This window comes from Cetorhinus maximus, unplaced genomic scaffold, assembly GCF_964194155.1.
Source record: "Cetorhinus maximus unplaced genomic scaffold, sCetMax3.hap1.1 HAP1_SCAFFOLD_968, whole genome shotgun sequence".
NCBI lineage: Eukaryota > Metazoa > Chordata > Chondrichthyes > Lamniformes > Cetorhinidae > Cetorhinus > Cetorhinus maximus.
Window position 1 is genome coordinate 93,499 of NW_027596910.1, and position 13,857 is coordinate 107,355.

At 48.4% G+C, this 13,857-nt stretch overlaps 1 protein-coding gene across 1 annotated transcript in view; it reads left to right on the forward strand.

The window, feature by feature from the left end:
* Positions 1-2,569: 2,569 nt before the first annotated feature.
* LOC144675354 (retinoic acid receptor beta-like) overlaps positions 2,570-13,857 on the forward strand; it is a gene marked incomplete at its 3' end in the record, with an annotated part of 34,353 nt that continues 23,065 nt past the window's right edge. The window contains exon 1 of the mRNA XM_078536187.1: positions 2,570-2,931. Within this exon, the coding sequence (XP_078392313.1) occupies positions 2,757-2,931 (175 nt within the window). The remainder of the gene's footprint in view (positions 2,932-13,857) is intronic.

Genomic DNA, 13,857 nt, shown 5'->3' on the forward strand with positions numbered 1-13,857 from the left:
CACTGTAACACTCTGATATACCCCACACCCCTCACTCTATCTCTCTCCTATGAAGACGGGAACAGGATGAGACTCCACTGTTTAGTTAGATCATGATTGATCGTTGCCCTCAAGCCCACTTCCTCCCGCTATCCCCGTGTCCCTCGATCTCATTTGCCTCCAGAAATCCATCACTCTCTGCCCTCATCACCCTCGGTGGCCCAGCCTGTACTCCGCTCTGCGTTCGAGAGTTCCAAGGATTCACCAGCCTCTGAGCGTGGAAATCCCTCCTCGCCTCGCTCCTGCGTGACCTTCCCCTTCTTCTGAGACTGTGTCGCCTGGTTCTGGACACCCTCTGCCCATCTACCCCGTCACGCCCTGTCAGAATCCTGCAAGTTTCAATCAGATCACCTCTCAACTCTTGTAGAATAACAGACCCAATCCCCTCAACCTCTCCTCACCGAGCAATCCCGCCATCACGGGAATCAGTCTGGTGAACCTCCGCTGCGCTCTCTCTGTGGCAAACCTATCCTTCCTTAGGTAAGGAGAGCCAAACAGTGCACAAAACCCCCGCCCCCCCAAGGTGTGCTCTCACCAAGGCTCTGTACAACTGCAGCAGGACATCCTGGCTCCTGTGCTCGAATCCTCTCGCCATGAAGGCCAACAGACCACTGGGCTCCCTCACTTCTCTCTGCACCCGAATGCTACCCTTTCAGTGACTGGTGATCAAGGACACCCAGGTCCCTTTGGACACATCGACACTCCCACACCCTCTCGCCATGGAAGAAAGACTCCGCGTTTCTGGTTTCCTGACCAAACCTCCAACGCCTTCACGTTATAGCCCCTCTGCCGCGTCCCGGCCCATTCGTGTGGCCTGTCCCCATCCTCTCCCAAAGCCTCCCCTTGCATCCCCTTCGCAGCCTCACGCTCCCTACACAGGTTGGGAAAGGTCACAGGCTGTCTCCCCCACATCCAGATGGTCGATGTGTGGATGGTGGACATGGGCCCCAGCACTAACCCTGGAGCAGTCACAGCCTGTCACCCCTCAGAACTGATCTGTTCGTTCCCTCAGAACTGATCTGCTCACCCATTCACAGGCCAGGCCAGCCAGTTTATCCCCAGTCCCGTGCAGTCTGAGTTAACACATCCCCCACTGTGTAGGATGGGAGCAATCAGTCCAGCGATTGGCATGCTGAGTCACATACACCCAGAGGGAAGGTGCCGGAGGAGGTTTGAGGAGTGTGGGAAATGCACAGTGAATGTCAGGGGCTGTAATTATCAGTGAGTAACTGGAGGCTTCTTACAGGCCACACCCAGACCTGTCTGTCTCTCTCTCACTGTCTGTCTGTCTGTGTGTCTGTACGTGTGTACGTGTGTAGACCAGGCGGACATTCTGGTTTATCTAGCCTGGAACATGAAGCCTCGCTCACCCATCAGCAACCAGGAAACATTCAGAGCTGTCTCGACTGGTGACAGATTTCAGCGGCGAATTGCAAAGGGACGGTTAACCTGCTGCTGCTGAGATTGTCCGACTTTCCTGATCTCCGTCACCCCCTCCAGTCCCGACAACCCTCCCTATCTCTATAACATACTCCAGTCCCGTTAACCCTCCCTATCTCTGTAACCTCATCCAGTCCCAACAACCCTCCCTATCTCTGTAACCTCCTCCAGCCCCCTGCAACCCTCCCTATCTCTGTAACCTCCTCCAGTCCACTACAACCCTCCCTATCTCTGTAACCTCCTCCAGTCCACTACAACCCTCCCTATCTCTGTAACCTCCTCCAGCCCCCTACAACCCTCCCTATCTCTGTAACCTCCTCCAGTCCACTACAACCTTTCCTATCTCTGTAACCTCCTCCAGCCCCTACAACCCTCCCTATCTCTGTAACCTCCTACAGCCCCTACACCCCTCCCTATCTCTGTAACCTCCTCCAGCTCCCAACCACCCTCCCTATCTCTGTAACCTCCTCCAGTCCACTACAACCCTCCCTATCTCTGTAACCTCCTCCAGCCCCTACAACCCTCCCTATCTCTGTAACCTCCTCCAGCCGCCACAACCCTCCCTATCCCTGTAACCTCCTTCAGCCCCTACACCCCTCCCTATCTCTGTAACCTCCTTCAGCCCCTACAACCACCACAAGCTCTGCACCCTCCCTCTCCAGCGCATCCCCCAATTTGCATCGCTCCACCATTAGCAGACATGCCTGCAGCTACCTGGGCCACGAGCTCTGGAATTCCATTCTTAAACCTCTCTGCCTCTCCCTCTATCCCCTCCATTAAGATGCTCCTTAAAACTCATTTCTCTTACTGAGCTTTGTCTGTGATATCTCCTTCCTTAACTTCATGTCAGATTTTGTTTGTTAATGCATCGGTGAAAGGACCTTGGATGTTTTACTGAATGGTCGGCGCTTTCTAAATATGATCTGTCATTGAGGTCTATGTGTAATCATCTTAATTCTATATAAATTAGATTCAATCTGTTAGCCTGAAGGAAACCATGTTAATGCAAATTTTTGTTAGCAGATACATGTCCTGACTTAATCTCATTCTCAACCTCTCTCATGCACAGGACCCTTCGGAGGACCACGGGATTGAAGAAGAAGTCAGAGGCACGTCTCTCCCTGTCACCCTGCATTGCCCCCCTCCCAACGTGTCGACATGTTCCTCCTCTGAACCTTGGGTTTGTGAGAAAGCCAGCAGAGGGCATTTGGAGGTGATCGGAGAGAGAGGGAGTGGGACCAAAGGGGAAGGGATCCCGTCACACATCCTGCCTGGCCATGAATCAGGAGCGACTTTGTTCAATGAGGCATGTGAAGAGTTTCCCCGCTATGATCTATTCCTTCCCTTTTGCAAGGACCCTGAGGAGCTCTCCGCCCCTGGGAGTGCTGAATACCGGAGGCTGCTTCACCGGCTACAGCAGTGGAGATTCGCAAAAGGGGGCATCACTATGTTGTGAGTATTTACCCTCCGAATCCTCTCGCTCTGCAGGGTCATTGGGTGTTGGGGGATAGGAGAGGAGGGGGAGCTGGAGAGAATGGACTCTGATATGCAGAGTCTCAGTGCTGAGGGAGTGCCGCACAGCCGGAGGGTCAGCGCTGAGGGAGTGCCGCACTGTCGGATGGTCAGTGCTGAGGGAGCGCCGCACTGTCCGAGGGTCAGTGCTGAGGGAGCGCCGCACTGTCGGAGGGTCAGTGCTGAGGGAGCGATGCACTGTCGGAGGGTCAGTGCTGAGGGAGCGCCGCACTGTCGGAGGGTCAGTGCTGAGGGAGCACCGCACTGTCGGAGGGTCAGTGCTGAGGGAGTGCCGCGCTGTCTGAGAGTCAGTGCCTAGGGAGCGCCGCACTGTTGGAGGGTCAGTGCTGAAGGGGTGCCGCACTGTCGGAGGGTCAGTGCTGAGGGGACCCGCACTGTCGGAGGGTCAGTGCTGAGGGAGCGCCGCACTGTCGGAGGGTCAGTGCTGAGGGAGTGCTGCACTGTCGGAGAGTCGGGGGGAGGGAGTGCCGGGCTGTCGGATGTGGCATCTTTTGTTTATACCATAAACAAATGCCCACCTTGCCCCTGTTAACACTGTTCCTGTTCCACATTCCCAAAACCCAGACTCAACCCTAAATCCAAACTCAATACCAAATACAAACTCAACCGAAAAACCCAGACTCAACACCAAAACCCAAACTTAACCCCAAAACCAAAACTCAACCCCAGACCCAAACTTAACCCCAAACCCAAACACAACCCCAAAACCCAGACTCAACACCAAAACCCAAACTCAACCCCAAAACCCAGACTTAACACCAAAACCCAAACTCAACCCCAAAACCCAAACTCAAACCCAAACCCAAAATCAACCCCAAACTCAACCCAAAACCCAAACTCAGCCACAAACTCAAACTCAACCTCAAACCCAAACTCAACCCCAAACCCAAACTCAACCCCAACACCAAACACAACCCCAAATCCAAACACAACAACAAACTCAACCCAAAACCCAACTCAACCCCAAACCCAAACTCAACCCCAAACCCAAACTCAACCCCAAACCCAAACTCAACCCCAAACCCAAACTCAACCCCAACACCAAACACAACCCCAAATCCAAACACAACAACAAACTCAACCCAAAACCCAACTCAACCCCAAACCCAAACTCAACCCCAAACCCAAACTCAACCTCAAATTCAACCCAAGACCCAAACTCAACCCAAACTTAAACCCAAACTCAAACTCAGCCCCAAACCCAAACTCAACCCCAAACTCAAACTCAACCCCAAATTGAAGCCAAAACCCAAACTCAACCACAAACGCAACCCAAACCCAACCCCAAACCCAAACTCAACACCAACTCCAAACTCAACCAAAAACACAAACTGAGCTCCAACCCCAAACTTAACCCCAAACCCAAACGTATTCCCAAACCCAGACTTAACCCCAAACCCAAACTCAACATCAAACTCAACCCAAACTCAAACCCAAACCCAAACTCAACCCCAAACCAAAACCCAAACTCAAACCCAAACTCAAACTCAACCCCAAAACCAAACTCAACCCCAAACCCAATCTAAACCCAAAACCAAAACTGAACTACAAACCTAAACTTAAACCCAAAGCCAAACTCAGCCCAAACCCAAACTCAACCCCAATCTCAACCCAAAACCCAAACTCAACCCCAAACGCAAACTCAACCCAAACCCAGACTCAACCCCAAACTCAAACTCAACCCCAAACCCAAACTCAACCCCAACACCAAACACAACCCCAAATCCAAACACAACCCCAAATCCAAACACAACATCAAACTCAACCCAAAACTCAACTCAACTCAAACCTAAACCAAAACTCAAACTCAGCCCTAAACCCAAACTCAACCCCAAACTCAAACGCAACCCCAAACCCAAACTCAACACCAACTCCAAACTCAACCAAAGACCCAAACTGAGCTCCAAACCCAATCTTAACCCCAAACCCAAATGTAGCCCCAAACCCAAACTTAACCCCAAACCCAAACTCAACCCCAAACCCAGACTCAACCCCAAACCCAAACTCAACCCCAAACCCAAACTCAACCCCAAACCCAAACTCAACCCCAAACTCAAACTCAACCCCAAACCCAAACTCAACCATAAACCCAAACTCAACCCAAAACTCAAACTCAATCCCAAACCCAAACTCAACCATAAACCCAAACTCAACACAAAACCCAAACTCAACCCAAAACCCAAACTCAACCCCAAACCCAAACTCAACCCCAAACCCAAACTCAACCCAAAACCCAAACTCAACCCAAAACCCAAACTCAACCCCAATCTCAACCCAAAACCCAAACTCAACCCCAAAGCAAAATCCAAACTCAACTCCAAACCCAAACTCAACCCTAAACCCAAACTCAACCCCAAACCCAAACTCAACCATAATCCCAAATTCAATCCAAAACACAAACTCAACCCCAAACTCAACCCCAACACCAAACACAACCCCAAATCCAAACACAACACCAAATTCAAACACAACATCAAACTCAACCCAAAACCCAACTCAACCCCAAACCCAAACTCAACCCCACACCTAAACTCAACCCCTAACCCAAACTCAACCCAAAACCCAAACTCAACCCCAAACCCAAACTCAACTCCAAACCCAAACTCAACCCCAAACCCAAACTCAACCCCAACACCAAACTCAACCCCAAATTCAAAAACAACCTCAAACTCAACCCAAACCCCAAACTCAACCCAAAACCCAAGCTGAGCTCCAAATCCAAATTCAACCCCAAACCCAAACTCAACCCTAAACCCAAACTCAACCCCAAACCCAAACTAAACCATAAACCCAAACTCAACCCAAAACCCAAACTCAACCCAAAACTGAACCCAAAACCCAACCTCAACCCCAACACCAAACTCAACCACAAATCCAAAAACAACCTCCAACTCAACCCAAACCCCAAACTCAACACAAAACCAAAGCTGAGCTTCAAATCCAAATTCAACCCCAAACCCAAACTTAACCCTAAACCCAAACTCAACCCCAAACCCAAACTCAACCATAAACCCAAACTCAACCCAAAACCCAAACTCAACCCAAAACCCAAACTCAACCCAAAACTCAACCCTAACACCAAACACAACCCCAAATCCAAACACAACCCCAAATTCAAACACAACATCAAACTCAACCCAAAACCCAACTCAACCCCAAACCCAAACTCAACCCCAAACTCAAACTCAACCCCAAACCCAAACTCAACCCCAAATTCAACCCCAAACCCAAACTCAACACCAAACCAAAACTCAGCCCCAAACCCAAAGTCAACTCCAAACCCAAATTCAGCCCCAAACCCAAACTCAAGCCCAAACTCAACACAAAACCCAACCTCAACCCCAACACCAAACTCAACCCCAAATCCAAAAACAACCTCAAACTCAACCCAAACCCCAAACTCAACCCAAAACCCAAGCTGAGCTCCAAATCCAAATTCAACCCCAAACCCAAACTCACCCGAAAAACCAAATTCAAACCCAAACTCAGCCCTAACCCAAAACTCAGCACCAAACCCAAACTCAACACCAAAACCAAACTCAACACCAAAATCAAACTCAACGCAAACCCCAAACTCAACCCAAAACCCTAACTGAGCTCCAAACCCAAACTGAAGACCAAAACTCAAACCCAAACCCAAACTCAAACCCAAACCCAAATTCAACCCCAAACCAAAACCAAAACTCAACCCCAAACCTAAACTCAAAGCCTAACCCAAACTCAGCCCAAACCCAAACTCAACCTCAAATTGAACCCAAAACCCAAACTCAACCTCAAACTAAATCCAAACTCAAACCCAAATCCAACCTAAACCTGAAACCAAAATCCAACCTCAAACCCAAACCCAAACTCAACCACAAACCCAAACTCAACCACAAACCCAAACTCAAGACAAAAGCTAAACTCAAACCCAAACTCAGCCCAAACCCAAACTCTAGGCCAAACCCAAACTCAACCCAAACCCAAACTCAACCCAAACCCAAACCCAAACTGAAACTCAACCCAAGATCCAAACTCAACCCCAAAACCAAAACCCATACTCAACCCCAAACCAAATCTGTAACCAAAACCCAAACTCAACCCCAAACCAAATCTGAAATCAAAACCCAAACTCAGCCCAAACCCAAAACCCAAACTGAATTCCAAACCCAAAGTCAACCACAAACCAAAACTCAAACCCAAACTCAAACTCAACCCAAATCCTAATTCAACCACAGACCCAAACTCAAACTCAAACTCAACCCCAAACCCAAACTCAACTCCAAACCCAAACTCAACCCCAAACCCAAACTCAACACCAAACCCAAACTCAACTCAGATCCAAACTCAACCCCAAACCCAATCTCAACCCAAAACCCGAACGCAACCCCAAATCCAAACACAACCCCAAATCAAACTCATCCCCAAAACCAAACTCAACCCCAAACCCGATCTCAATCCAAACCCAAACTCAACCCAACACCTAAACTCAAAGCCAAACCCAAACTCAGCCCAAACCCAAACTCAACTCCAAACCCAAACTCAACCATAAAACCAATCTCAACCCGAAACCCAAACTCAACCCCAAACCCAAACTCAACCACAAACCCAAACGCAAACTCAATCCAAACCCAAACTCAACCACAAACCCAAACTCAACCCCAAACACAAACTCAACCCCAAACCCAAACTCAACACCCAACCCAAACTCAACTCCAAACCCAAACTCAACCCTAACCCAAACTCAACACAAAACCCAAACTCAACCCAAAACCCAAACTCAACCCCACACATAAACTCAAAGCCAAACCCAAACTCAGCCCAAACCCAAACTCAACCATAAACCCAATCTCAACCCCAAACCCAAACTCAACCCCAAACCCAAACTCAACCCCAAACCCAAACTCAACCCCAAACCCAAACGCAAACTCAAACCCAAACCCAAACTCAGCCCAAACCCAAACTCAACCACAAACCCAAACTCAACCCCAAACACAACCTCAACCCCAAACCCAAACTCAACACCCAATTCAAACTCAAACACAAACCCAAACTCAACCCAAACCCAAACCCAACTCCAAACCCAAACTCAACCCTAACCCAAACTCAACTCCAAACTCAACAACAAACCCAAACTCAACCCAAAACCCAAACTCAACCCCAACACCAAACATAATCCCAAATCCAAACACAACATCAAACTCAACCCAAAACACAAACTCAACCCAAAGCCCAAACTCAACCCCACACCCAAACTCAACCCCTAACCCAAACTCAACCACACCCAAACTCAACCCAAAACCGAAACTCAACGGCAATCTCAACCCAAAACCCAAACTCAACCCAAAACTCAAACTCAACTCCAAAGTCAAACTCAACCCCAAACCCAAACTCAAACCCAAACCCAAACTCAACCCCAAACCAAAACCAAAACTCAACCCCAAACCTGAACTCAAAGCCAAACCCAAACTCAGCCCAAACCCAAACTCAACCTCAAATTGAACCCAAAACCCAAACTCAACCTCAAACTAAATCCAAACTCAAACCCAAATCCAACCTAAACCCGAAGCCAAAATCCAAACTCAAACCCAAACCCAAACTCAACCACAAACCCAAGCTCAAGACAAAAGCTAAACTCAAACCCAAACTCAGCCCAAACCCAAACTCAACACCAAACACAAACTCAACCCCAAACCCAAACTCAACAGAAAACAGAAACTCAAACCCAAACCCAAACTCAAACCCAAACCCAAGCTCAACCCAAATCCAAACTCAACCCAAATCCAAACTCAACTCCAAACCCAAAACCCATACTCAACCCCAAACCCAAAACTCAAAGTGAATTCCAAACCCAAACTCAACCCCAAACCCAAACTCAAACACAAACCCAAACTGAACCCAAATCCAAATTCAACCCCAAACTCAAACACAAACCCAAACTGAACCCAAATCCAAACTCAACCACAAACCCAAACTCAAGACAAAAGCTAAACTCAACCCCAAACCCAAACTCAAACCTAAACCCAAGCTCAACCCAAACCCAAACTCAATCCCAATCCCAAACCAAAACTCAACCCAAGATCCAAACTCAACTCCAAACCCAAAACCCATCCTCAACCCCAAACCAAATCTGAAACCTAAACCCAAACTCAACCCCAAGCCTAAACTCAACCCCAAACCAAATCTGAAACCAAAACCCAAACTCAGCCCAAACCCAAACTCAACCCAAACCCAAACTCAACACCAAACCCAAATTCAACCCAAAATCCGAACTCAACCCCAAACCCAAACTCAACCTCAAATTGAACCCAAAACCCAAACTCAACCTCAAACTAAATCCAAACTCAAAGCCAAATCCAACCTCAACCCCAAACCAAAAACCAAACTCAAACCCAAACCCAATCTCAACCCCAAACCCAAACTCAAGACAAAAGCTAAACTCAAACCCAAACCCAAACTCAACCCAAACCCAAACTCAACCACAAACCCAAACTCAACCCCAAACACAAACTCAACCCCCAACCCAAGCTCAACACCCAACTCAAACGCAAGCCCAAACTCAACCCAAACACAAACTCAACTCCAAACCCAAACTCAACCCTAACCCAAACTCAACACAAAACCCAATCTCAACCCAAAACCCAAACTCAACCCCAAACTCAACCCCAAACCCAAACCCAACTCAAAATCTAAACTCAACCCCAAACCCAAAACCCAAACTCAACCCCAAACCCAAACTCAACCCCAAACCTTTTGCTCCATCTGAGGTTCTGTAGACAATGGGATCGCCTCCTTTCTCTCACCCTCTCTCTCTCTTTCTCCCTCTCCATCTATCTCTGTCTCTCTATCTCTCTCTTTCTCTCTGTCACTCTCTATCTCTCTCTTTCTTCTCTGTGTCTCTGTCTCTCTTGCTGTCTCTCTCTCCCTGTCTCTCTCTCTCCCTCTGTCTCCATTTCTTTGTCTCTGTCTTTCTTTTTATCACTTTTTGTGTGCTGTCTCTCCTTCTCTGTCCCCTTGTCTCTCTATCTATCCCTGTGTGTGCCTCTCTCTGTGTCACTGTCTCTCTCTCTGTCACTGCCTGCCTCTATCCCTCTCTCTATCCCCGTCTCTCTTGTGCTCGCCCGCTCGCCCTCTATCACTCTCTCTCTCTGTCTCTATCTATCTTTCTCTCTCATTTTGTCTCTCTTTCTTGGTCTCTCTCTCTGCCTGTCTGTTTGTCTGCCTCCCCTTCTGTCACTCTCTCCCTGCCTCTATCTATCTCTCCCTCTCTCTCTCTGTCCCTCTCTATTCTTTAATATCTCTCTCTCATTCTTTATCTCTCTCCCTCTGCCTGTCTCCTTCCTACTCTCTCTCTGTGTCTCTGTCCATCTCTCTCTATCCCTCTATCTCTCTCTCTCTAACTGATTGTCTGCCTCTATCATTTTCTCTCTGTCTCTAGCCATCTCACTCTCACCACCCCTCTCACCGTGTCCAAGTTAAAGGATTCGCACTCAGTCAGAGTGTTAGATCAGGGTGTTGGAACTGCTTTTGGCTTTCTGGGAATTTGCTCAGACTGTTTCCAGACCTGAGGCTCAGTTGATGTCAGTGTGGGACAGGACGCCTGAGTGTCTGGCTAATGTTGGAGTGCAGACAGCGGCAGTGTTGAAAGGACCTGTGCAGGTCTGGAGGGACTATCAGCAGATCACTCCCCATAGCTGTGGGCTTCCTTAAACCAGGGTAACAGCCTAGTCAGCCTGTACTCCATACCATCCTCCAGCTGTCTCTCTCTCTCTCTCTCTCTCCATTTCTTTTTCCCTCTGTGTCTCCCTCTGTCTCTCCATCTCTCTCTCCATCCATCTCTCTGTCTCCCTTTCTCTCTGTCTCTCTCCTCCATCTCTCTGTCTCTCTTTCTCTCTGTCTCTCTCCTCCATCTCTCTGTCTCCCCATCTCTCTGTCTCCCTTTCTCTCTGTCTCTCTCCTCCATCTCTCTGTCTCTCTGTCTCTCTCCCCCATCTCTCTGTCTCCCCATCTCTCTGTCTCCCTTTCTCTCTGTCTCTCTCCTCCATCTCCCTGTCTCTCTGTCTCTCTCCCCCATCTCTCTGTCTCCCTTTCTCTCTGTCTCTCTGTCTCTCTCCCCTATCTCTCTTTCTCTCTCCTCCATCTCTCTGTCCCTCTGTCTCTCTTTCTCTCTGTCTCTCTCCCCCATCTCTCTGTCTCTCTTTCTCTCTCCTCCATCTCTCTGTCTCCCTTTCTCTCTGTCTCTCTTTCTCTCTGTCTCTCTCCTCCATCTCTCTGTCTCCCCATCTCTCTGTCTCCCTTTCTCTCTGTCTCTCTCCTCCATCTCTCTGTCTCTCTGTCTCTCTCCCCCATCTCTCTGTCTCCCCATCTCTCTGTCTCCCTTTCTCTCTGTCTCTCTGTCTCTCTCCCCTATCTCTCTTTCTCTCTCCTCCATCTCTCTGTCCCTCTGTCTCTCTTTCTCTCTGTCTCTCTCCCCCATCTCTCTGTCTCTCTTTCTCTCTCCTCCATCTCTCTGTCTCCCTTTCTCTCTGTCTCTCTTTCTCTCTGTCTCTCTCCTCCATCTCTCTGTCTCCCTTTCTCTCTGTCTCTCTTTCTCTCTGTCTCCCTCCCCCATCTCTCTGTCTCTCTTTCTCTCTCCTCCATCTCTCTGTCTCCCTTTCTCTCTGTCTCTCTTTCTCTCTGTCTCTCTCCTCCATCTCTCTGTCTCCCTTTCTCTCTGTCTCTCTTTCTCTCTGTCTCTCTCCTCCATCTCTCTGTCTCTCTTTCTCTCTGTCTCTCTCCTCCATCTCTCTGTCTCCCTTTCTCTCTGTCTCTCTTTCTCTCTGTCTCTCTCCCCCATCTCTCTGTCTCTTTCTCTCTATCTCTCTCCTCCATCTCTCTGTCTCTCTTTCTCTCTGCCTCTCTTCCTTCATCTCTCTGTCTCCCTTTCTTTCTGTCTCTCTTTCTCTCTGTCTCTTTGTCTCTCTTTCTCTCTGTCTCTCTCCCACCATCTCTCTGTCTCTCTTTCTTTCTGTCTCTCTTTCTCTCTGTCTCTCTGTCTCTCTCTTTCTCTCCCACCATCTCTCTGTCTCTCTTTCTCTTTCTGTCCCTATGCCTCTCCTTCTCTCCCTCCCTGTCTCTTTCTGTCTTTGTCTGACTCTCTCTCTCTCTTTCCCTCCCTCTGTCTCTCTCTCCCTCCATCTTTCTCGCATCCTGTGTCTCCATCTCTCCCTCTGTCTCTAAGTCTCTCTCTCTCTACCTCTTTCTCTCTCTGTCGCCCTCCCTCTCTCTCTCTACCTCTCCTTCTCTTCCTGTCTGTCTCTCTCTCTCTCTATCTCAGGAGGTAACCAGAGATGAGGGGGAGGGGGAGATGAGGAGAATTATTTTTTATAAACGCAGCGAGTTGTTGTGATCTGGAAGGCGCTGCCTGAAAGGGCGGTGGAAGCAGATTCAATAGGAACTTTCAAAAAGGGGAAATTGGGTAAACACTTGAAGGGGAAAAAATGTGCAGGGATATTGGGGGGACTAAGTGGGTAGATTTTTTAAAAAGCTCGCACAGGCAGGATGGGCTGACTGGTCTCCTTTCTCATACATGTGCTGTATCTTTCTCAGAGAATGGCAGAGTATCATAAAGATGGAAGAGAGAGATAGAGAGATACAGAGATTGAAAATGAGATACAGGGAGAGAGAGAGAGAGGCAGACAGAGAGAAAGTCGGAGAACGAGGTAAAAACAGTCACTGCCTGAGGATTAAAAGCTGCAATGAGCATATTAAACCTGGATGATTTGCCTTGTTTTCCTGCCAATGAATTTCTACAGAACAAGCAGGAACAGATCTGAGAGACACCAGATTTCAAAGAGAGATTAAACAGGCGGCCAAGTGGCCTGGGTATAGAGAGAACGCGGTGATTCAGTCCAGAGAAATGATGGTGTTTGAGCATGTGTGAGCCTGTCTGTGTGTGTGTGTGTGTCACTGTGTGAGTGTGTGTGTGTGAGAGAGAGCCTGTGCATGTGTGTGAGCTTGTGTGTGTGTGTTTGTCTGTGTGTGTGTGTGTGTGTGTGTGTTTGTCTGTGTGTGTGTGTGTGTGTGTGTTTGTGTGTTTGTGGGTCTGTGTCTTTGCACGTGTGTGTGAGTCTGTGTGTGTGAGAGAGCTTGTGTGTGTGAGTCTGTGTGTGTTTGTGAGCTTGTGTGTGTCTGTGTGTTTGTATGTGAGAGAGAGAGAGAGAGAGAATGTGTGTGTGTGCGTGTGTGTTTATGTCACTGTGTGTGTGTGTGTGTGTGTGTGTGTCTGTGTCTGTCTGTATATGTGTTGTGTGTCTCCCTCCCTCTCTCTCTGTGTGTGTCTTTGTGACTCTGTGTGAGTGTGTGCATCTGTGTGTAAGAATGTGTCTCTGTGTGAATGTGTCTGTGCGCAAGATTGTGTCTGTGTGAGACTATCTGTGTATGAATTTATGTATGTGTGTGTGTGAATGTGTGTCTGTGTGAGATTGTGTCTGAGTGAGATTGTGCCTGTGTGAGATTGTGTCTGTTTGAGATTGTGTCTGTGTGAGATTGTGCCTGTGTGAGATTGTGTCTGTGTGAGATTGAGTCTGTGTGAGATTGTGCCTGTGTGAGATTATGTCTGTGTGTGAATGTGTGTGTGTGTCTGAGTGAGATTGTGTCTGTTTGAGATTGTGTCTGTGTGAGATTGTGCCTGTGTGAGTTTGTGTCTGTGTGAGATTGAGTCTGTGTGAGATTGTGCCTGTGTGAGATTGTGTCTGTGTGAGATTGTGCCTGTGTGAGATTGTGTCTGTGTGAGATTGTGTCTGTGACATTGTGTCTGTGTGTGAATCTATCTGTGTGTGAATCTGTTTCTGTGTGAGTGTCCGTGTATCTGTCTTGTGTGGGTGT